We start from the raw sequence: 25,294 nt of genomic DNA on the forward strand, positions 1-25,294 counted from the left end.
TTAATCCTAAGCCAAAATTATCACCTGCAGTTAGATTCAGTTAAGGTAGTAGAAAGATATCATGGGGCAGCGAATTTTGCAGGTGATCAGTAAATAACAACTTAAAAAAATGAATTCTAAGCTTGTTCTTAGTTTGATATATATATAAAAAAGTGAAGGTTAAAAAACTGGTCATAGGTGGCGCCGAAAGCTCAGTTGCCAGGGCGCTGGCCGCATACACTGAGGGTAGAGGGTTTGAACCTGGCCCGGGCCTGCTAAACAGTGACAACTGCAACCAAAAAATAGCCGGTGTTGGGCGGTGCCTGTGACTCAAAGGAGTGGGGTGCCAGCCCCATATACAAGCGGTGGTGGGTTCAAACCCGGCCTGGGCCAAAAACTGCAAAGAAAAAAAAATAGCCGGTATTGTGGTGGGCGCCTGTAGTCCCAGCTACTTGGGAGGTTGAGGCAAGAGAATCGTTTAAGCCCAAGACTTTGAGGTTGCTGTGAGCTGTGATGCCACAGCACTCTACCCAGGGCGACAGCTTGAGACCCTGTCTCAAACAACAAAAACCAAAAAAAAAAAAAAAAAAAGCAAAAAATATAAATAACAAGTCATATTTCAAAATTGAAACATAGTTTCTTAAACTGTTGAAGAGATATAACAGAATTGAAGGAAAATTGAAAGAAATTCCAGGAATTTCCTAAAATCGTATTTATGATTCAGATGAAGGGAGAGAGAAATCAAGATAGCAGCTAAAAAATTCGAGTTTTAGTCTTGGATTTTTACACTGGGAAACATCTTTCTCAATTCACACTTTTCGGGGGGGGGATAAATGAAGAGCAATTTGAAAACTGTAAAATATCTTTGTTAATAAAGTTCAAGAAGCAAAGGCTCCTTTGGTAGTGCAAATATGTCTCTTCGGATCTGGCTGTCTCAGGCTCATCTTAGGCAATAGTCACCAAATCATTTATTCCGCAGTCAGCTAGGTTCTTTTAATAGGTCAATCTCTTTCACGCTTTTCAAAACCTACTAAGACCCTTCCTCTCCATCTCTGTTCTTAAGTCCCCACCCAGGGAAAATATTTTTTCCCTTCCTCCTCTGCTCCTTAATTAGGCATTTCGTCCAGGATCAAATACAGCACTTCCTGAACACCTGCACCTGCTTTTTAGCACTTCAGGTTCAAAGTATGATCACACAGTGTACGAGAATCTATCCAATGAATGAAAAGCGATCTAGTAGTAGGAAGAAACAGAAAGGCTATTTTTGATGACGAGACTGTCGCTCCCCGGGCGCTTCGAGGGCACAGGCTAAAGGAATGGGCGGGGCCTTGCCCGGACCCCCTCAGTCTTTGCAGTTGAGCCAGCCTTCGTGTTACCCGGCAAGCTCTAGGACAGAGGAGGTGGGGAGAAGGGGTCATCGCGCCTGCGTGTTAGGGGTGTGACCCGGGTGGGAAAGCCCTCCGTGTCCGCCATTTTGGCTGCCTCTGTCCGTCTGTTCAGTTACCACGTGAACCGCCGACGGAGACTCGTGTGGGGGGGGGAGGCGGCGGCAGCGTTAAGTGAGAAAGGAAAAAAGGCAACGAGGAGAAGGGGGTGTCCGCGTAGGGCGACGCGGCGACACCCGAGACCTACTGGTGGCAACGGATCGCTCTATTTAAGGCTGAAGCAGGCAGGGAACGGCAACGGCGGCGGTCGGACAAACAGACTAACCGAGCCGGGTAGTGGCGGGAGCAGCGGGAGAAGCCGGAACGATGCCGGCCGTGAGCCTCCCGCCCAAGGAGAACGCGCTCTTCAAGCGGATCTTGGTAAGCGTGAGGCTCTGGGCAAGCAGTGGGGAAGATTTGTCCAGTAACCGGGCCTGTCACCCTTAAACTCGGCCCGGCGGGCACCGAGCCGACCCCGCCTTCGTAGTCCTAGTCAGGCCGAATGCACTTCTTCGTCCTCTATGGTTCCTACTTTGGCCCGCACGCTAAGGACCACAGGCTTCCCCCTCCCGTCCCCACGCTTGAGGCTCTGGTTCCTGACTAGGCCCAGACCTCCCGGCTTCTGGACTGCCGGTTTTCATCCTCCCCAAGCTAAGGGAGAAGAGCGTTCAGCAGTGAAGCGGAGTACACCGGCAAGAGTTGCGGCACGGTTGGTGTTGGAACCTTGCCGGCAGGCCGGGTTGGCACCCTTGGAAGGAACAGGTGGTGCGGATGCGGCACGGCACGGCTCATTCATTGCCCAAGCTCGGTTCTCCATCGTCTGTTCCTCCCTCTTTCTCCCCTCTTGGGATTCACCTGTCTCTGTCCGGCCCAGCGTCGCGGAGTGACCTGGGAGGAGGAAAGGAATGGGGAGTTCGGAGCAGGAAAGAAAGCTTTCCAAACAATTCCCTCCTTGTTGCATACTTGAGTCTGCAGCTTCTCAGCCTTTCTTGTTCCCTCCTTTCAGGAGTTGGTATGAGGCATTTATTTCTTAGTTTCGGAGCGGGAAACAGCCCCACCCCATCTCTGTCTTTGGGAGGTGGGGCCCATTGTGAGTGGGCGGTTCGGTAGGAAGGGAAAAGTAAAGAGCCTTCATTTGAGAGCCTTAGACTTTATAACACAGCTGCAAAAACTTAAGAGAATATAAGAACTTTTGAGAAGGATATTGTTCATTCTAGTTCAAAACCCACTTATTCCCTACTTTTCAAATGTGTGCAGTTTTCATTTTTTAAAACCATACTTACATTTTTGTTTATAGGGACTGTTTACGTTGTAGAATATGTCTCGTGGTCTTGGTGTTATAATTAATACATTGTAGCACATTTCTTGTTTGGCATTTAGTGTGTGGGTTGCCTCTTTAACTCAAACATTTCCTAATGAAAGAATTAGCTATGCTTGCCAAACTTAGGATTTAAAATTTGGGGTGTTAGTTTCTTTTCTTAAAGTTATAATTTATTTCACTTGCTTTGTAACAACTCTGGGAATCCTATTTTTCTAGTAATAAAGAATCATCCATGTTGAACTAACATTGATTTTTACAAAAATACCCGTACGTCTTACAGATTTAGTGACTTCATATTGGAAAACACTAGAAAGTCGCATTCAGTGCGACATAATTCTTAGTTACCCTGAAATCCTTATTGGCATTTTGTTTTAAGACTAATGAGAGTTTGTTTATACCCCAGTTTTTGGAGAACAATTATTTATTTTTAAGCCTTTAAAAAAACTAAGTGGTGTGTAGGTAGGCCTATAATATAGTTTTAGGATAACAGTTTATCTTTTTTTCCTTTTTTTTTTTTTGCACTTTCTGGCCGGGGCTGGGTTTGAACCCGCCACCTCTGGCATATGGGGCCGGTGCCCTACTCCTTTGAGCCACAGGTGTCGCCCGATAACAGTTTATTTTTAATCTCCTTTATTTGGAAGAATAAATATGAGGAGGGGGCGGCTCCTATGGCTCAGTGAGTAGGGCGCCAGCCCCATTTGCCGAGGGTGGCGGGTTCAAGCCCAGCCCCGGCCAAACTGCAACAAAAAAATGGCTGGGCCTTGTGGCAGGCGCCTATAGTCCCAGCTGCTCGGGAGGCTGAGGCAAGAGAATCTTGTAAGCCCAAGAGTTAGAGGTTGCTGTGAGCCGTATGATGTCATGGCACTCTACCTGAGGGCGGTACAGTGAGACCCTGTCTCTACAAAAAAAAAAAAAAAGTGAGGAGTGGAGAGAACAAGGAACACTCATAAGTCCTTTATGTAAATTTAGTATTTAACATTTTGCTATAATTGCTTTCTCTCTTCCCTTATATAATTGTTTCAACTTACATGAAACAATTAAATGTAAGTTGCAAACATTAACGTTCATCCCTAAATACTTTTTTTTTTGTAGAGACAGAGTCTCACTTTATGGCCCTCGGTAGAGTGCTGCGGCGTCACACAGCTCACAGCAACCTCCAACTCCTGGGCTTAAGCGATTCTCTTGCTTCAGCCTCCTGAGTAGCGGGGACTACAGGCGCCCGCCACAACACCCGGCTATTTTTTTGTTGCAGTTTGGCCGGGGCCGGGTTTGAACCCGTCACCCTCCGTATATGGGGCTGGCGCCTTACCGATGAGCCACAGGCGCCACCCCCTAAATACTTTTAAAAGTATGCCCTAAGCATAAGGACATTGTCCTGTGTAACTGTTATACCCTCACTCCCTAATATTGTCTAATACAGGTTTATATTTTCCCAGTTTATATTTAGATTTTTCCAAGTATTATCATATTTTAAGAAAATCAAACTTTTTATTTTGAGATTACTGTGGATTCACATAGTTTAAGTAATAATATAGAAGATCCCTTTTACCCTTTACTAAGTTCCCCCAATACTAATACCTTGCAAAACTATTGTTCGTTATTATAACATTGATCCTATCTACCAGTCTTCCTCTGATTGCCCCAGTTTTACTTGTACTTGTGTATGTGTGTTTTGTGTATATACAGTAATCTCTTGGTATCCTTCAAGAATTGGTTTCAGGATGCCCAGGGATTCCACAATCCAAGATGCTTAAGTCACCTATATAAAATAGTGTGGTATTTGCATATAAGCTACACACATCCTCCTCTATATTTACATTTTTGGTTTTTGGTGTTGTGTTTTTTTTTTGAGACAGAGCCTCAAGCTGTCCCCCTGGGTAGAGTGCCATGGCATCACAGCTCACAGCAACCTCCAACTCTTTGGCTTAAGTGATTCTTTTGCCTCAGCCTCCCAAGTAGCTGGGACTACAGGTGCCCGCCATAACGTCTGGCTATTTTTTAGTTGTAGTTGTTATTGTTGTTTGGCAGCCCTGGCTGGATTTGAACCTGCCAACTCTGGTGTATGTGGCTGGTGCCTTAGCTGCTTGATCTACAGGCACTGAGCCTGTTTTTTCTTTTTAGAGACATTCTCATTCTGTCACCCAAGCTGGAGCTCAGTGGCACAATCACAGCTCACTGCATGCAGCCTTGAATTCCTGGATTCAAGTGATTCTCCCACCTCAGATTCCCAAAGTTCTGGGCCTAAGCCATCACACCCAGCTCTCCTGTATACTTTAAATCATCTCTAGATTACTTTCACCTTATACAATGTAAATGCTATGTAAATAGTTGTTATACTGTATTTTAAAATTTGTATTGTTGTTAATGTTGTTTTATTTTTATATTTCTCAAATATTTTCCATCCTGATGCAGAGCCCAAGAAAAATGAGAGCCAACTGTATTAAGTTCTATGCAGTGTTTTCATGTATAGGCTCCACCACTCCAGTTAAGATACAGAATAGTTCTATCAGCACAAAGAATCCCTCTGTTGCCCTTTTAGAACCACATTTACCCACCTCTCCTACCCTCTCCCTTCATTTTCCAGGAACCATTCCTTTGTGTAATTTTGTCAATCCAAAATGTTTATTAAAAAGAATCCTACAGTATTTAACTTTTTGAGATTGACCTTTTTTTAATCCAGCAGCAGAATTCCCTCGAGATTCATCCACATTGTTGCTTGTATCAATCAATAGTTTCTTTTTCCTTTATTCCTTTATTAGAGATGAGGAGGTCTCACTGTGTTGCCCAGTCTGGAGCGAAGTGGCTATTCACGTGTATGAACATAAGTGCACTGCAGCCTTGAATTCCTGGGCTAGAGCAATCCTCCTGAGTAGCAGGGACTACAGGCATCCAGCACCACCCAGCTAATAGTTTATTCCTTTTTATTCCTGAGTGGAATATACCACATATACCATATTTGTTTAAGCAGTCATAGAATAGCAATTTTTTTTTTTTTTTTTGGTTTTTGGCTGGGGCTGGGTTTGAACCCACCACCTCTGGCATATGGGACCAGCACCCCACTCCTTGAGCCACAGGCGCCGCCCAGAATAGCAATTTTTTATTAAGCATCTTCCTTTTTTCTTTTTTGAGACTAGAGTCTCATTATGTCGCCCTTGGTAAAGTACTGTGATGTCATAGCTCACAGCTACCTCAAACTCTTGGGTTTAAGCGATTCTCTTGCCTCAACCTCCCAATTAGCTACATGCGCCCCTCACACTGCCCAGCTATTGTTTTTTTTTTTTTTTTAAGAGACAAGAGTCTCACTTTGTCGCCCTTTGTTGAGTGCTGTAGCGTCACAGCTCACAGCAACCTCCAGCTCTTGGGCTTAGGCAATTCTGTTGCCTCAGCCTCCCAAGTAGCTGGGACTACAGGCACTGCCGCAACGCCTCTTATTTTTTTTGTTGTTGCAGTTTGGCCAGGGTCGGGTTCGAACCCATGACCTCGGTATATGGGGCCGGCACCCTAGTCACTGAGCCACAGGCGCCACCACTGCAGCTATTGTTTTGTTGTAGCTGTTACCTTTTAGCAGGACTGTGCTGCGTTTGTACCCACCAGCTCCCATGTATGTGATTGGTGCTCTAACCACTGAGCTATAGGCGCCGAGCCCTCATCTTCCTTTTTTATGGGTTGTGATAGTGGGGCCATAACTTTACGTTCATTGCTACAATCTCAGTACTATGGGATTTGTTGTGATAAATTGTATGTAAGAAGAATGTGAAAAATCACTAATTGAAAGAAAAGTGAAGGAAATATAATACCCTTATTTTTGTTCCCTTAAGTTAGGAATGAAGAAGATATTGGCCAAAAGAATAGTTAGTGTTGATTTTTTGAAATTACTTATGCTTCTTGAGCTTTGATTATAAATCAGTTCTTTTTTTATTTTCATGTATTTATTTTTGGCTGGGGCTGGGTCTGAAACGACCACCTCCGGTATATGGGGCTTGCGCCCTACTCCTTGAGCCACAGGTGCTGCCCAAATTAGTTCTTTTGATTTTAAGTTTTTTTGTCCCTGTTTGATAAAGGAAAGTTGGATATATTCTAAGGCTTTATAATGAAGTGTTGTTAGGTTGGTAACCGTTAAATCATTCTAGCACCTTTCAGTTTTTGCTTTGTAAGTTGTGCCATATGTGTTTGTTCTAAAGTAAGAAATGAAGTTAGTATTTTCTAAAAATTGGAAACCTCAGTTTCAAAATAATGAAGTTTTTTTTTCCCTTAATTTTTCAGTGCAAACGTGGTTTACACATCAGTTTGCACAAATTTCAGTTTCTGCAGTGGATTTGCCTGGCTGGAGTTAGTCTAGTTCATATCTAAAATTCAGTTTTGTTGCATATTTACCCCTTTTCCCCCTGTTACTCTACTATTTTCTTATTATGGCATTGTCACACTGTTAGTCAGAATGTTTGTATATTCTTGTCTATAACTTGTATGGATGAAGGGAAGAATGAATTTAATGTGATATATTAATCACATATAAAAAATATATATTTTATATATATTATATAAATATATATATATATATATTTTTGGAGACAGCCTCAAACTGTCGCCCTGGGTAGAGTGCTGTGGTGTCACAGCTCACAGCAACCTCCAACTCTGGGGCTTAAGTGATTCGCTTGCCTCAGCCTCCCAAGTAGCTGGGACTACAGGTGCCTGCCACAATGCCAGGCTATTTTTTTTTTTGTAGAGACAGAGTCTCACTGTACCGCCCTCGGGTAGAGTGCCGTGGTGTCACACGGCTCACAGCAACCTCTAACTCTTGGGCTTACGCGATTCTCTTGTCTCAGCCTCCCGAGCAGCTGGGACTGCAGGTGCCTGCCACAACACCCGGCTATTTTTTTTGTTGTTGAAGTTTGGCCGGGGCTGGGTTTGAACCCGCCACCCTCAGCATATGGGGCCAGCGCCCTACTCACTGAGCCACAGGCGCTGCCCAATGCCGGACTATTTTTTGGCATTGTTGTTGTAGTTGTCATTGTTGTTTGGCGGGCCCAGGCTGGATTCGAACCCGTCAGCTTTGGTATATGTGGCTGGCACCTTAGCTGCTTGAGCTACAGGCGCCGAGCCTAATGTGATATATATTATGTAAGAGTTGAAAGAATTATTTGTGTTCACCGGAAGCTTTATTTTATTTTATTTTATTTTTGTAATTACAAACTCTTTTAACTTATTTGGAAACTTTTCTTTTTGAGACAGAGTCTTACCTTTCTGTCCTCGGTAGAGTGCTATGGCATCATAGCTCACAGCAACCTGAAACTCTTGGGCTTAAGCGATTTTCTTGTCTTAGCCTGCCGAGTAGCTGGGACTACTGGCCTGGCACAACGCCCTGATATTTTTAGAGATGGGGTCTCGCTCTGGCTCAGACTGGTCTTGAACCTGTGAGCCCAGGTAGTCCACCTGCCTTGGCTTCCCAGAGTGTTAGGATTACAGGCGTGAGCCACCGCACCATGCTTGGAAAACTGAGTCATTAGAAAATTATAGGCTTTGCCTGCTCTTGATGCTATTTGTTTATAATACTTTGAGGGTGTCGTCAGATCTTTACATCACTTTATTAGAATCTAGGGTAAGGAAAGGAGAATGAGATTGCCAGGGTAGAATAAAATCCACATCTTTTAAGATGTTAGTCTAGTTGGATAAGTTGGATATCCCTAATGCCTTGGCAGTCAGATGTTGCTAGGTTGGTTGCTGTTGCTGCTGCTTCCTTCTCTCTTTTTTTGCTCTTCAGATGTTTATGTGAGTTATAAGAAAAAATCTAAGTTGAGAATACTTAAAATATGTTACACCATTAATGAATATAGTTTGGTCTTTAGCCTGAGTGATTTATATTGTTATGAACTCATGAAGGACAAAACTTTCCTAGAAAAGTGATAAGAGAAGTTAGCATAGCATAGTGATATTTGTGCTTTATTGCTATTTGCCAGGTGAACTGGGAAACCTTCTGTTTGCTAGGCTCTGCCTTAGATGCTTTAGAATGGAATTTTCTCTGATGATAGAAATTTTTTTGGAATTTTCTGCACAATGGAATTTTCTGTGATGATAGAAATTTTTTTTTTTTTTTAAGACAGTATCACTTTCTTGCCTCTGGTAGAGTGCTATGGTGTCAAAGCTCACAGCAACCTCAAACTCTTGGGCTCAAGTGATTCTCTTGTCTCATTATTTTGCCTCACTTTTTCTATTTTTAGTAGAGATGGGGGTCTTGATTTTTTTTTTTTTTTTTTTTTTGCTCAGGCTGCCCTCGAACTTGTGAGCTCAAGTAATCCACCTGCCTCGGCCTCCCATTATGAGCGTGAGCCACTGTGTCCAGCCCTTCTAAATCTTCTTTAAAATGGTAGTTATTGGCCACATTTAGTTATTGTACACTTAAGATATGTATGGCTAGTGGGACTTAGGAAATGAATTTTTTTTTGTTTTTTTGCAGAGACAGAGTTTCACTTTATGGCCCTCGGTAGAGTGCCATGGCATCACACAGCTCACAGCAACCTCCAACTCCTGGGCTTAAGCGATTCTCTTGCCTCAGCCTCCCGAGTAGCTGGGACTACAGGAGCCCGCCACAATGCCCGGCTATTTTTTGTTGCAGCCATCATTGTTGTTTGGTGGGCCCAGGCTGGATTCGAACCTGCCAGCTAAGTATATGGGGCCGGCGCCTTACCGACTAAGCCACAGGTGCCGCCCAGGAAATGAATTTTTAATTAATTTTAATTCAGATAGTCACATGTAGTAAATGACTACCATTTTGGACATGGTACACTTTTTAAGTCCTTTCTTCTCAAAACTTTTTATTAAGCAAACAGACTGAGATTAAAGTCAACAACTAGTAGTGAGAGTCCAGAATAAAGCTTTTTTTCTCCTCCCAGGGCACTTACATCACATATGCCTAGTGTTTAACTATTTTGGGGAGGGATGTAGGAGGTTGGAAAGGGAGTTCTTTGTTAGGGCAAGGAGTTGTAATAATTATTGAGTGGCTACAAACATTGTAGGTAAATTATTTTGTATGATTTATTGCCTTTTCAAAAAAGTACTTTTTATACTAGATACTTAGGTTAACTATTGCTATTGAATTCAGATTAGGAAATGTTAACAGGTAGGTTTTCATGTGCACAGGAAAGGTCAGCTTATTTAAAGTAAACTTTTTTATGGCAGAATTCTAGTTTTGCGCCTGAGTGTGGACTGTAACTTTGTTTTTTTTTTTTTGTAGAGACAGTCTCACTTTATTTCCCTCAGTAGAATGCCGTGGCATCACAGCTCACAGCAACTTCCAACTCTTGGGCTTAGGTGATTCTCTTGCCTCAGCCTCCCGAGTAGCTGGGACTACAGGCACCCACCACAATGCTTGGCTATTTTTTTGTTGCAGTTTGGCTGGGGTGGAGTTCGATTCCCTCGGTATATGGGACCGGCGCCCTGCCCACTGAGCCACAGGTGCCGCCCTGGACTGTAACTTTGAAATTGGTTTTAATATATTTTTGCTTATCCTGATTTATTTAGAATATAACAAAAAATGGGCTTGGTGCCTGTGGCTCAAGTGGCTAAGGCGCCAGCCACATACACCTGAGCTGGCAGGTTCGAATCCAGCCTGGGCCCACCAAACAACAATGATGGCTGCAACAAAAAATAGCTGGGCATTGTGGTGGGCACCTGTAGTCCCAGCTACTTGGGAGGCAGATGCAGGAGAATTGTTGAGCCCAAGAGTTGGAGGTTGCTGTGAGCTTGGACGCCACAGCACTCTACCCAGGGCGACAGCTTGAGGCTCTGTCTCAAAAAAAAAAAAAAGACTTTAACAAAAAATGGAGACCCAGCTTCTGTAGCTCAGTGAGTAGGGCGCTGGCCACATACGCTGAGGCTGATGGGTTCAATTCTGGCCCAGGCCAGAATGACACCTGCAACCAAAAAATAACTGGGCATTGTGGCCGGCGCCTGTAGTCCCAGCTACTTAGGAGGCTGAGGCCAGAGAATCACTTAAGTCCAAGAGTTTGAGGTTGCTGTGAGCTGTGATGCCACAGCACTCTACCGAGGGTGACATAGTAAGACAAACTCTGTCTCAAAAAAAAAAAAGAAGGAAACAAAATTTTACCTGCTGTCAAGTCCCCTTCTATTTATGGTAGATAATCAAGTGTTTAAATCAGAATAAAGTTTTGCTGCAGAGTATACCAGAAAATGGAATACAAATATAAACATACCATCTTGTTATGAAAATCACAAGTTTTCAAAATAACTTTCTAAAATTTGTTACATTTATTTATTTATGTGAGACACTGTGTTGCCCTTGGTAGAGTGCTTTGGTGTCGCAGTTTGCAGCAACTTCAACTCTTGGGCTTAAGCAATTCTCTTGCCTCAGCTTCTCGAGTAGCTGGGACTATAGGCGCTTAACACGACATCCGGCTATTTTTTGTTGCAACTGTCATTGTTTAGCAGACCCGGGCTGGGCTTGAACCCACCAGTCTCAGTGTATGTGGCTGGTGCCCTAGTTACTGAGGTATAGGTGCTAAGCCCTGTTACTGTTATTTTTAAAATTTGGATTAATATGAGGGTGCATATGATTAGGTTACTTTTTTTGCATTTGTAAGGTAAAGTCAGAGCTGCATTTGAGTCTTTCTCCCAGGGACTGTGCCATGTACCCATACATTGTTCCTGGAAGGTGGGAACTTAGCTAAGCCCCCCTTCATCTTCTTGAATTTAATTTTTTCTCTCATGTGGGCCTGTAGTTGTTGAACTATTAGTTTCAGCATAGTATTGAGTACATGGGATGGTTGCTTTTCCATTCTTGAGATACTTAGGTGAATGTTCTCCAAATCTCTCCAGGTAAATCCAGAAGATGCAAAGTGTTCATCTTTTTTATGGCTGAATAGTATTCCATGGTACACATATACCACAGTTATTAATCTATCCATAGGCTGATGGCACTTGGGTTGTTTTTGCATTTTTGCAGTTGTGAATTGAGATGTTGTAAACATTTGAGTGCAAATGTCCTTGTGCTAAAATGATTTTTTTCTTCTGGGTAGATATCTAGTAATGGGATTGTGGGATCAAATGGAAGGTCTACTTTTAGCTCTTTGAGGATTCTCTACACGTCTTTCCACAAGGGTTATATATTAGTTTGTAGTCCCACCAACACTGCATAAGTGTTCTCTCTCTCTGCACCCAAGGATAATTTTTTAAAAGTCTGTAAAAAATCTAGGAGAAAGTAAAATAATTGGTAAATTTGATAATTAGTAAATGAGTTCCTGGTCATTATTAGGGGTCATGCAGACTAGTTATTTGATGATAATAGAATCGCTATCCCCACTTTTGCTTTGAAGCGCTAGTTAGAGGATAGTTTGCAGAGAGGCAGACATGGTATTCTGTGTGATTGGAGGACTGGAGAACTGTTGTCCTAAAGGACTCAGTTAAGGGATCTCCCTCCTTAGTGTGTGTTCTTATTTCCTTTTATATTTCTTTCCTTTTTTTTCCTTTTGAGACAGAGCCTCAAGCTATCGCCCTTGGTAGAGTGCTGTGGCAGCACATCACAGTAACCTCCAACTCCTGGGCTTCAGTGATTCTCCTGCCTCCACCTCCCAAGTAGCTGGGACTACAGGCGCTCGCCACAATGCCTGGCTAGTTTTTGGTTGCAGCCATCATTGTTGATTGGTGGGCCTGGGCTGGAGTCAACCCACCAGCTCAGGTGTATGTGGCTGGTGCCTTAGCCGCTTGAGCCACAGGTGCCGAGCCTCCTTTTATATTTCTGCTTCTGAGAATATAGTTTGACAGAGCATTGATTCAAGTACATCTTAGCAGTTTTTAGACATAAGCTAGGTCATATAAAAAATCATATGCAAAGGACTGTTTTTTCAGAATTTTCTATCTTAGGTACATGCATGGCTCATTTTCTTATTTCTTTTAGAACTTTGCTTAGTGTCCTTTAAATGTTGTAGAGACCTTCCTTGATGAGGCAGAGCTCTTCTTCCTCCTCAACCTTTTTATTATTTTATTTCTTCCTTGCTTTATCTGTCTCTAATATCATTTATCACCATCTGACATATATTTACTATATATTTTCCACAATGAAATGCAGTTTTTATGATGGTGGGGACTTTGTTCTGTTAATTCCTACATTCATATTGGTTAAACTGATGTACCATAGTAGATGTTTAATGAATATTTGTTGCATGGTTGTTAAAGAAGTGATTACGGGCAATAAATGTATTTGGATTGTGTGCCTGGATAAATATTTTTGAAGAAGAAAGTTAAATTGGGCCTTGGCATTGTGTTGAGGACATTATTATAGGAGATAATTTTTTACTGGGCAGAACCTGTTTTATCTTTGGGAGTTTCACTTATGAGTGAATCATAGTGTTAATTTGTTTACATGTCCTTTGTTTCATTACAAAAGCATAATAAGAGGAACATTTTATTGTTCCTTTTTTGGTTGTTTTGGCATCTAAAGGTAAATGGTATCAGGATTAAAGAGTTTGTTCTGAGAATTTGTGTGTAGTAAGACTTAGTAATATGCCATTTCATGAAGTTATACAACTGATTCTGATACAAAGCCCGGATTGAGGACCACTATATATGATATGAAACAGAAACATAAAATGTTAAAAGCACTAGGTGCTATGGTACTCCTGTAGTCCCAGCTACTAGGGAGGCTGAGGCAGAGGATTGATTGAACCCAGGAGTTCAAGGTTATAGTTTGCAATTGTTGATCTATGAATTGCCACTGTACTTACAGCCTTGTCATAATAAGACCTTTTCTTCTTCTCCCTCTCCTTGCTCAGGCTGGTCTCAAACTCTGTGAGCTCAAGTGATCTTCCCTGCTTGGTCTTCCAGAGTGCTGGGATTACAGATGTGAGTTACCGGCCCAGTGGAGACCACCTCTGTTTAAAAAAAAAAGAAAGAAAAACATTTATTGTTTTACGAGTTTTTTCTCAGAAAATTCAGAATATCAAGTTTAATTCTTGGAATTTGGGAAGGGATATTGGGAAGCTGGTGTGGGAGAGAGACCAAGTCACTTTAACGAGGCATTGAGTTTAGCCAACCCTCAGTAGTCATAGCTAAATACAACTTTGCTACCTGTTCACAGGCAGTATCCATGTTTTTTTTTTTTTTTTTGGTAGAGACAGAGTCTCACTTTAGGGCCCTCAGTAGAGTACCATGGCCTCACACAGCTCACAGCAACCTCCAACTCCTGGGCTTAAGCGATTCTCTTGCCTCAGCCTCCCGAGTAGCTGGGACTACAGGCGCCCGCCACAACGCCCGGCTATTTTTTGGTTGCAGTTTGGCTGGGGCTGGGTTTGAACCCGCCACCCTCGGTATATGGGGCCGGGGCCCTACCGACTGAGCCACAGGCACCACCCGGCAGTATCCATGTTGAAGACAGAAATACTTAGATTCTTTATGAAAAATGGTTCTGCAAAGAATGTCAGTTGCCTGTTCTGATAGTAAGAAGAGCAAGTGAAGTTTAAATTAAGAGTGATAGTTGTCAGTATAAATGCTAGGGTGTGGACAGGATTTTATGCTGTTTGTCTTCTTGACTTCTGGAAATTTCCCTGCCACATCAGCTGTACACTTAAACATCTAAGCTGTTTTATGATGCATGCTGTACAAACTTGTGTTGAAAGTGTAACTTAAAAAAAAACTAGCCTAACTTGTTGCATATTGTTTTTTCCTCCTAGGTAAGATATGAAATTATATATTGTTCACTGCTTACTCTGGTGTTAAGATAATTTCTTAAACTTTTGATTTAATAAAATCAATCATTCCTTGCTTTTTAAAAGTAAAATAATAATTGCAGGGGTGGCACCCATAGCTCAGTGAGTAAGGGTGCCGGCCACATACACTAAGGCTGGAAGGTTTGAACCTGCCAGGGCCAGCTAAAACAACAATGACAACTGCAACAACAACAACAACAACAACAAATAGCCAGGCAGTGTAGTGGGCACCTGTAGTCTCAGCTACTTAGGAGGCTGAGGTAAAAGAATCACTTAAGCCCAAGAGTTTGAGATTGCTGTGAGCTGTGACACCATGGCACTCTAACCAGGGTGACAGCTTGAGACTGTCTCAAAAAAAAAAAAAAAAAGAATTGCAGCCTAGAAATAAGTGATGGACAGGTTAATGTTGTTGTTCTCTGATATGCTTTACTCCACTGAAATTATGTTGGTTAGTGTAATATGAAGAATTCTTCAATTGAGGTAATTTGAAATTTCTACTAAAGCTTCCTGAGAAACTATATTATTTGAAGCCAGTAATATATATGTGTGTGTATATATATATATATATATATTATGTTTTTTGGCCAAGGGCTAGTTTGAACCCACCACCTCTGGCTTCTGGCATATGGGGCCGGTGCTCTACTCCTTTGAGCCATAGGTGCCACCCTAAGCCGGTAATATTTTTAATCTTTTTTTTTCTTTTATATATATATATATATATATTTTTTTTATTGTTGGGGATTCATTGAAGGTACAATAAGCCAGGTTACACTGATGGCAATTGTTAGGTAAAGTCCCTCTTGCAATCATGTCTTGCCCCCATAAAGTGTGACACACACCAAGGCCCAACCCCCCTCCCTCCGTCCCTCTTTCTGCTTCCCCCAATATTTTTAATCTTAAAGATTCCATTTGTTGTGTTTTTTTTAGAGACAGAGTCTCACTTTATCGCCCTCTGTAGAGTGCTATAACGTCTCAGCTCACAGCAACCTCCAACTCCTGGGTTTAATGATTCTCTTGCCTCAGCCTCCCGAGTAGCTGGGACTACAGGCCCCCACCACAATGCCTGGCTATTTTTTGTTGCAGTTTGGCCCCGGCTGGGTTTCAACCTGCCACCCTCAGTATATGGGCAGCGCCCTACCCATTGCGCGACAGGTGCCGCCCGAAGATTCCATTTGATTTTTATTACAAAGGATATTGTTTAAACATTCCTGTGTAGCATCTGTAAGAGTTTTATCTGATTACATAAAGGAGAAATAAAAGTTTGTTTTGAAAAATACAGACTTGAAAAAAAGATACAGACCTGGGCTCCGTGCCTGTATGTAACACGGTGGTTATGGCACCAGCTACATACACTGAAGTTAGAACCCGTCCCGGGCCAGCTAACCAACAATGACAACTGCAACAAAAAACAGCCAGATGTTGTGACGGGCACCTGTAGTCCCAGCTACATGGGAGGCTGAGGCAAGAGAATCACTTAAGCCCAAGAGTTTGAGGTTGCTGTGAGCTGTGACGTCATTGTACTCTACTGAGGATGACATAATGAGACTCTGTCTTCAAAAAAAAAAAAAAAAAAAAAAAAACAAACCAAAACAGACCTGACCCTGGGTAGGGGGGAGTCTAGCAGTTGTCTACTTTTACACACGGTTGTGGTTCTGATTCAAAAACTTCTTTTTCCCCACTCATGAAATAATGGCTTATACTTAAAATGATGCTGTATGTTTTTCAGAGATCTCTTTGGGTATTCCAAGATTACCTTTGATTATTGGTGCTTGGGAACTGAGTCAGAATCTTTAGAAGGGAATAATGTTCTAAACCAGTATTTTTTTAATATTTATTTTGAGCCATATTTTATTTTAGGCTTTTTACATGTTAGCTGATACAAACCTTGTGACACTTGTTTAAGAAAAGTATAATTTAGGGTAAGGCGGGAGATTCGTTTGAAGCCAGGAGTCCTTGACCATCCTGGGCAACACAGTGAAACCCCTTCTGTACAAAAATTATTATTTTATTATTATTTTTTTCTTTTTACAAAAATTATTTTAAAAAATTAGCTGAGCATTCCTGTAGTCCCAACTATAGGAGTTGAGAGTGGGGAGTCTTACATGGGAGGATCACTTGAGCCCAGGACAGGCTGCAGTGAGCTATGATGTGCTCGCTGTGCTTTAGTCTGGGAGATAGAGCAAGACTGTTTTAGGGGAATAAAAAAGGAAATTATAATAAGTATAAGCAATACTTATGACTATATTATTAAAAGTATATTTCCGATTGCTGTAGATACAGGCAGTTTTCCTATATCAGGACATACAGGTTTCTGAAAGTTGCTGCACTTTGCAAAATCATGCAGTAAAAACTATAGGGCTTCTGTGAAAAAGTGGGATTGGGCACAACATTTTGAAACAGTAGTAACAGATTGAAAACAAAGATAAGAATTTAATAAAGGGCGGCGCCTGTGGCTCAGTCGGTAGGGCGCTGGCCCCATATACTGAGGGTGGCGGGTTCAAACCCGGCCCCGGCCAAACTGCAACCAAAAAATAGCCGGGTGTTGTGGCGGGCGCCTGTAGTCCCAGCTACTCGGGAGGCTGAGGCAAGAGAATCGCTTAAGCCCAGGAGTTGGAGGTTGCTGTGAGCTGTGTGAGGCCACGGCACTCTACTGAGGGCCATAAAGTGAGACACTGTCTCTACAAAAAAAAAAAAAAAAAAAGATTGTAGCACATTTTTATGTATGTTAAATGGTTAACAAATACATTGATACTACGATGTAAACATTGCACTTTATCTTGAAAAAGACCTGAAGTTTGCTTGTGAAAGTGGACGTCTGAAAGGTTGCAGTTCTTCTCAGCATGCAGATGGGTGAAGTGAAAAAGAAAGAAATGAAGGATTGTTTGTGAATTAATTGTGAAGTGATAGGAGGAAAATTATCTGAAATCTGATGGAAAGTTGTAACATCAGATGTGGACGGGTGTGGTTCATTGTGGCTTATAAGGTGAACTGATCTAGTAGGTAGATGTTTGACGTGTGTGCCTGTCTGCTGCTGCATGCTTGTGACACTTGTTTTAGCTGGGTGCTGTTTTCTGTGTTCATCTTGTGTTTCTGGCAGATACTTCACAGGCGCAAAAATAAAATTTGAAATGCTCAAAATGTTCCCTAGTATATCAAATGTGTGTTTTCAAAATAAGCAGTATAGCACAATTTGTACATTATCTAACTTAGACTTGTAGAGATCGCATAGCTTGTTTGGGTAGCTCTGCTTGACTCTGACGTATGGCTGTTTACTAAACAAGAGCCAGTCCTGGTCTTCCTGCATCTAGTACCTGAGTAGGTGTCACATTTTTTCTTATTATTTCTTTGTTTATTTGAGACATAGTTTCACTATGCCACCCTCGGTAGAGTGCTGTGGTGTCACAGCTCACAGCAACCTCAAACTCTTGCACTTAAATGATTCTCCCACCTCAGCCTCCCAAGTACCTGGGACTACAAGCACTGGGAACAACGCCTGCTAATTTTTGTTGCAGTTGTCATTGTTTAGCTGGCCAGGGCCGGGTTCCAACCCACTGGCCTATGTGGCTGGCACTGTAATAACTGAGGTACATTGTCTCACTTTGTGGCCCTGGTAGAGTGCTGTGGACTTGTGGCTCAAACTCCTGGGCTCAAGCGATCCTCTTGCCTCAGCCTTGCAAATAGCTGGGGCGACTGGCGCCTACCACAATGCCCAGCTAGTTTTTTTAGAGAAGGGGGGGGGTCTCACTCTTGCTCAGGCTAGTCTCAAACTTGTAAGCTCAAGCAATGCAGCTGCCTCAGCTTCCCAGAGTGCTGGGATTACAGGCGTGAGCCACCCACCTGGCCAGTGTCACATTTTTTGCCTTATTGGTTGCTACTGCCAGTAAATATAACCCAGGAGACTTAAACTTCTTCCAACTTTTTCTTTGGGAAGCTCTTATCAGAGGCTAATTTGTTCTGAAGTTTTTTATGGGGAGGCTAATGTTTTAAACTTAACGAAATAAAATATCCCATATTTCTGAAGTTTGTGTTTTGAAGTAGTTTAGATACTCAATGGAGGAAGAACAATAGATTGAGAACTGGAAAGTTTGAATCCTGACTATTTTATCACTTATCATCTTTAAGACTTATTTGACAAATTGAGTAAAAAGAAAAAACAGTGCTTTTCTCACCTGCCTCACAGATTAAAAAGTGAGATATGTTCGAAAGTGCCTGGCGAATGGTAAGGCACGTGTATTAGTACTTGCTTTATTGCAGATTAGTTTATTATGAACTTTAGCTTTTTTTTTTTTTTTTTTTTGTGGCTTTTGGCTGGGGCTGGGTTTGAACCCACCACCTCCGGCATATGGGACTGGCGCCCTACTCCTTGAGCCACAGGCACCACCCTGAACTTTAGCTTTTTCAGTGAATTGATGTCATCATTTTTTTGTTATACTTAGTGTGTGTCTTGTATTCTGTTGATTTCTTTTTTGCTTTATTTTGCTTTTTTAAAAAAAATTCAGATTAATATGAGAGTACAAGTGATTAGGTTATAATGTTTGTATTTATTGAGTAAGGTCCCCATTGTAGTTCTGTCCTGCACCTAGGAGGTATGCCATATACTCTTACATTGTGCCCATTGTGTGGGAGGACACCAATCCCTCCCTACTCTCTTCTTCTCCCAACTTGAATTAAATTGAGTTTTTCTCTTGTATGGGCATGTATTAGTTTGTCTAATAGCTTCATATTAGTATTGAGTACATTGGATACTTGATTTTCCATTCTTCTGATACTTTACTAAAGAGAATGTTCTCCACCTCTATCCAGGTTAATACAAAAGATGGAAAGTCTCCATCTTATGGCTGAATAGCTTTCCGTGGTGTGTGTGTGTATTTGTTTTTTTGGTTAAGTTTATATTTTTTTGTTAGTTACCTTTATACCTTTAATTCCTTTAGTCCCTTTTATCTTATTTAGGCTACTACTATTTGATTTATCAGCTTTAAAGTCACTGAGTCTAATTTTGTTAGAATCAATGTGAATTAATGAATGATTACTTTCTTTTTTTTCCCCTCCACCTCTTTTCTTGTGACTTTTTGAAGCTATTTTGAACTTTGTGAGATCTTGTCATTTTGCATACTATTCTTCCATCTTCAACACTTCTTTTTTTTTTTTTTCTGAGACAGAGTCTCACTATGTTGCCCTCAGTAGAGTCGTATGGAATCACAGCTCACAGCAACCTCAAACTCTTGGGCTTAAGGGATTTTCTTGTCTAAGCCTCCCAGACAGCTGGGACTACAGGCGCCCGCCACAATGCCTGGCTGTTTTTTGGTTGCAGTTGTCATTGCTGTTTAGCAGGCCCTGGCCGGGCTCGAACCCACCAGCCTCGGTGTATGTGGCTGGTGCCCTACTCACTGAGCTACGGGCACCAAGCCATCTTCAACACTTTTGCTTTAGATTTAATTCTGTGTAATTAAATATAGTTAATGTCCACCAGAAGACCTTTTCTTTAAGTTTTCTTTCTTTCCTTTTTTTTTTTTTGTTTTGAGACAGTCTCAAGCTGTCCTGGGTAGAGTGCTCTTGGGTCACAGGTCACAGCAACAGCAAATTCTTGGGCTCAAGCAATTCTGTTGCCTTAGTCTCCCAAGTAGCAGGGACTACAGACTCTCACCACAATGCCCGGCTATTTTTAGAGATGCAGTCTTGCCCTGTCACAGTCTGGTCTTGAACCTGAGCTTAGGGAATCCACCTGCCTTGGCCTCCCAGAGTGCTAGGATTACAAGTGTGAGCCACCTAGCCCAGCCTGGTTTTCCATTCTTGTGATACTTTACTAAGGAGAATGTTCTTCAACTCCATTTAGGTTAATACAAAAGATTTAAAGTCTCTATCTTTTATTTATTTATTTATTTTGAGACAGAGTCTCACCATGTTGCCCTCAGCAGAGTGCTGTGGTGTCATAGCTAACAGCAACCTCAAACTCTTGGGCTTACCAGTGATTCTCAACCTTCCTAATGCTGCGATGTATTTTCATTGTTACAAAGGGGTCGTGACCACAGGTTGAGAACTGCTGGCTTAAGCGATTGATTCTCTTGCCTCAGCCTTCCAAGTAGCTGGGACCACAGGTGCCCACCACAATGCCCAGCTGTTTTTTGCTTGCAGTTGTCATTGCTAAGCAGACCTGGGACGTGCTCAAACCTGCCAGCCTGGGTGTATGTGTCTGGCGCCCTACTCACTGAGCTACAGGCACTGAGCCCCTGTTGAATTTCTTTTTTTTTTTTTGTAGAGACAGAGTTTCACTTTATGGCCCTCGGTAGAGTGCCATGGCATCACACAGCTCACAGCAACCTCCAACTCCTGGGCTTAAGCGATTCTCTTGCCTCAGCCTCCCGAGTAGCTGGGACTACAGGCGCCCACCACAATGCCCAGCTATTTTTTGGTTGCAGTTCAGCCGGGGCCGGGTTTGAACCCGCCACCCTCGGTATATGGGGCCGGCGCCTTACCCACCGAGCCACAGGCGCCACCCCCCTGTTGAATTTCTTGATAGAGTTTTGTTTTGGCAGGTGGTTAATTTGCTTGTGCATCAACCTTTGCCTTTGCAAGGCTTGTTTGATAAAAGTTGGTCTAGGTGGGTCAGGTGAGGTGCTCACTTCTGTAACCTTAGCATTCCGGGAGGCCAAGGTGGGTAGATTGCCTGAGCTCACACATTTGAGACCAGCCTGAGCAAGAGCGAGACCTTGTTTCTAAAAATAGCTGGGTAATGTGGTGGGCGCCTGTAGTTCCAGCTTCTTGGGAAGATGAGGCAACAGAATTGCTTGAGCCCAAGGGTTTGAGGTTGCTGTGGGCTATGACACCACGGCACTCTACTGAGGATGACAAAGTGAGACTCCATCTCAAAAGAAAAAAAAAGTGGATCTTGGCCAAGTGTGGTGCCTCATGCATGTAATCCCAGTGCTTTGGGAGCTTGAGGCAGGAAGATCATTTGAGTCCAGGAGTTCAAGACCAGACTGGACACATGGTGAGAACTCATTTCCACAAAGAATAGAAAGCTTCACGAGGTATAGTGGCAAGCACCTATAGTCCTATCTAATTAGGAGGCTGAGCCTAGGAATTGGACGTTGAAGTGAGCTGTGATTACCCCTGAACTCAGTCTGAGTAACACAGTGAGACCCTGTCTCCAAAAAAAATAAGAGTGTGTCTAGATTAGCCTTATTCTTCAAGTTCTAGGCCAGGCGTCCTTAAACTTTTTAAACAGGGGGCCAATTCACTGTCCCTCAGACCATTGGAGGGCTGGACTATAGTTAAAAAAAAAAAAAACAACAACTGTGAACAGATTCCTGTGTACACTGCACATATCTTATTTTCAAGTAAAAAACAAAACGGGAACAAATACAATTCACACTGCTTCATGAGGCCCGCGGGCCGCAGTTTGAGGACGCCTGTTCTAGGCTTTCTGAATCCTGGATAGTTGGAATTCAGATGCCTCCTAGCCATGTTAGTTGCTAGTTGTTAGACTCATTGTTCTTTGTCTAGTTTAGGAGACTCTTGTTGTGTACTCGGTCTGCTTAGTATTTGACCAAATTTTCCTGTGCAGATTCCTGAAGCCTCTTCTGTGTGTAGTTCTCTCTGGTATCCTGCCCCATGAATTCCAGCTATTTTAGCAGTTTTCAACTCATGTCTGCTCTGATCAGTGAAACTGCTGATTTCTGTTTAGGTTTTCCCTCTCTTCTGCAGTCGGGAAGATGCCTTTAAGGCATGAACAGGGATTTTCTTGGGATTTACTTTGCTTCTCTTCTCAACTACCGTGCTGTGTTGGCTTTCGCCCAACAGTTGATAATAGTTATTTAATATTTACTTTTCAGTTTTATGCGCGTTGGTACCCTGATCTGGGTATCTGTTATTCCTGCACACTTGGGAGCAGAAGTCACAGAGTGTATGATGCCAGAATTTAGCACATGGGGATTTTATGATCTATTAGAACAATTATGTCTGTTTTAATTACATTTTGTTTTGCTTCTTTGCTTCATTGTTTCTGTAGCACAGTATTAATATTTTAATTTTTTTTTTGAGACAAAGTCTCACTTTGTCATACTGGGTAGAGTGCTGTGGCATCACAGCTCACAACAACCTCAAACTCTCGGGCTTAAGTGATTCTTTTACCTCAGTCTGCCAAGTAGCTGGGACTACAGGTGCCCGCTACAACACCTCGCTATTTTTTGTTGTAGGTGTCACTGTTGTTTGGCAGGCCCTGCCTGGATTTGAACCCGCCAGCTCCTGTGTATGTGGATGGTACCCTAGCCGGTGAGCTATAGGTGCTGAGCTAATATTTTAAATTTTAATTTCTGGTAGAATACAGTAGCCTATAGTGTTCTAGTATTTTTTTTTTTGAGACAGTTTCAAGCTGTCGCCCTGGTTAGAGTGCTGTGATGTCATAGCTCACAGCAACCTCAAACTCTTGGGCTTAAGTGATTCTCTTGCCTCAGCCTCCCAAGTAGCTGAGACTAGAAGCGCCCGCCACAATGCCCCGCTATTTTTTGTTGCAGTTGTCATCATTTAGCAGGCCTGGGCCACGTTCGAATCTGCCAGCCTCGGTGTATGTGGCTGGTGCCATAACCATTGTGGTACGGGTGCCGAGCCAGTGTCCTACTATTTTTGAAACTAAGTTAAAAAAATTTTTTTTTTGAGACAGAGTCTCGCTTTGTCACCTTCTGTAGAGTGTTATGGTGTCATAGCTTATAGCAACTTCAAATTCATGGGCTTTTTTTTTTTTTTTTTAATTTCCTTATTTTTGATTTCTTTGCTTTTATTTTTTGTTGTTGAGACAGAGTCCCCCCCTATGCCCCTGAGCAGAATGCAGTGGGATCGTAGCTCACTGCAACCTCAGACTCAGGCTATGGGCATCCTGCTGCCTCAGCCTCCAGAAGCCGCTGGGATTACAGGTGCTCGCTGTGGTGCCAGGCTGGGTTTTTCCATTTTTTTCATGAATCAGGGTCTAACTCTCACTCAGGTGAGTCTCGAACTCCTGAGCTCAAGCAATTCTCCCTCCTCAGCCTCCCACAGTGCTGGGATTACAGGTGTGAGCCACCGAGCCCGGCAAATTCTTGGGCTCTTGCCTCAGCCTTCCAAGTAGCTGGAACTACAAGTGCACACTGCAATTCCCGGGTATTTTTAGAGACGGGGTCTTGCTGTTGCTCAGGCTGGTCTTGAACCCATGAGCTCAGGCGAACTGCATGCCTTGGCCTTCCAGAGCGATAGGATTATAAGTGTGAGCCACCTCGCACAGCCTTGAATCTAAGTTGAATTTTGACCTAACATATACCCATGTTATTTATAGGCAGGAGGACAGATAGAATACTCTGGCATTCATTTCCTATTCACCAAGAACTTTTTAAACATAATAGTTTTGTATAAGGGAATTTAGGCTTTTTATTTAATGTAGTGATTGTATTGTGGAGAACTAAGTGTGTCAGTCCACCATGCCATTTTATAAAACCCGTTATAAATGAATCTATGGGAAACATATACTCACATTGTACGTAATATTTTGCATCTCTCTTCCCTGAATAAAAGCGTAGTAAGTTCCTTAGAAACTTAGTTTAAGCCAGCTTGTTTGGTTCAGAAGATAGCATTAAGAATCATGTCATGAGGCCCATGAAGTGGCTCACGCCTGTAATCCCAGCACTCTGGAAGGCCGAAGCCAGCAGATTGCCTGAGCTCCACAGTTTGAGATCAACTTGAGCAAGAGTGAGACCGTATCTCTAAAAAAGTAGCTGTGCGTTGTGGTGGTGCCTGTAGTCCCAGCTACTTGGGAAGCTGAGGCAAGAGAATCACCTAAGCCCAGGAGTTGGAGGTTGCTGTGAGCTGTGTGACGCAACGGCAGTCTACCAAGGGCAAATAAAGTGAGACTCTGTCTCAAAAATAAATAAATAAATAAAAAGACAAAAAGAAAAACTAACATTTTTGTCATGGTATCTTTCTCCCATATTGTTTTGTAGAATAAACTCTAGTGGTAGTTTTGAATGGGATTTTTTTTTAAAAAACAAGCAAGTAAGCTTATATTTTTCATTATCTTAACTATTTTAAGTGTACAGTTCAGTGATATTAAGTGCATTCGTATTTACAACCATTAGTACCATCCATTTCCAGAACTCTTTTTGTTTTGCAAAATGGAAACTATACTCATTAAACAGTAACCGATTTTCCTCTATCCCCAGCCTCTGGCAACAACCATTATACTTGTTGTCTCTATGATTTTGACTACTTTAAGTATTTCATATAAGTATAAGTATACCATGTATTTCTTTTTGTGACTAGCTTATTTCACTTATATAATGCCTTTAAAATTCATCCAAATTGGCGTGGCGCCTGTGGCTCAAGCAGCTAAGGTGCCAGCCACATACACCTGAGCTGATGGGTTCGAATCCAGCCCGGGCCCGCCCAACAACAATGATGGCTGTAACCAAAAATAATAGCCGGGCGTTGTGGCGGGCACCTGTAATCCCAGCTACTTGGGAGGTGGAGGGAAGAGAATCGCTTGAGCCCAGGAGTGGAGGTTGCTGTGAGCTGTGATGCCAGGGCACTCTACCCAGGGCAACAGCTTGAGACTCTGTCTCAAAAAAAAAAAAAAAAGATTTATCCAAATTGTAGCACACTGCAGAATTCTTTTTAAGACTGAATAATATTGGGGGCAGTGCCTGTGTTCAGTGGTAGAGTGCTGGCCCCATATACCGAGGGTGGCAGTTTCAAACTCGGCCCCGGCCAAACTGCAACAAAAAATAGCCAGGCCTTGTGGCGAGCGCCTGTAGTCCCAGCTACTCGGGAGGCTGAGGCAAGAGAATTGCCTAAGCCCAGGAGTTGGAGGTTGCTGTGAGCTGTGTGATGCCATG

At 42.6% G+C, this 25,294-nt stretch overlaps 1 protein-coding gene across 2 annotated transcripts in view; it reads left to right on the forward strand.

Annotated features, from left to right (window-relative positions):
* Positions 1 to 895: 895 nt before the first annotated feature.
* Positions 896 to 25,294, forward strand: part of NAA15 (N-alpha-acetyltransferase 15, NatA auxiliary subunit) — a 112,473-nt gene continuing 88,074 nt past the window's right edge. The window contains exon 1 of one of the 2 annotated variants that reach the window (XM_053581400.1): positions 896 to 1,784. In XM_053581400.1, coding sequence (XP_053437375.1) covers positions 1,731 to 1,784 — 54 coding nt within the window. In that variant the 5' untranslated portion in view covers positions 896 to 1,730. The remainder of the gene's footprint in view (positions 1,785 to 25,294) is intronic. The other variant, XM_053581425.1, reaches the window with a different exon arrangement.

Source organism: Nycticebus coucang, chromosome 1 (genome assembly GCF_027406575.1).
Source record: "Nycticebus coucang isolate mNycCou1 chromosome 1, mNycCou1.pri, whole genome shotgun sequence".
NCBI lineage: Eukaryota > Metazoa > Chordata > Mammalia > Primates > Lorisidae > Nycticebus > Nycticebus coucang.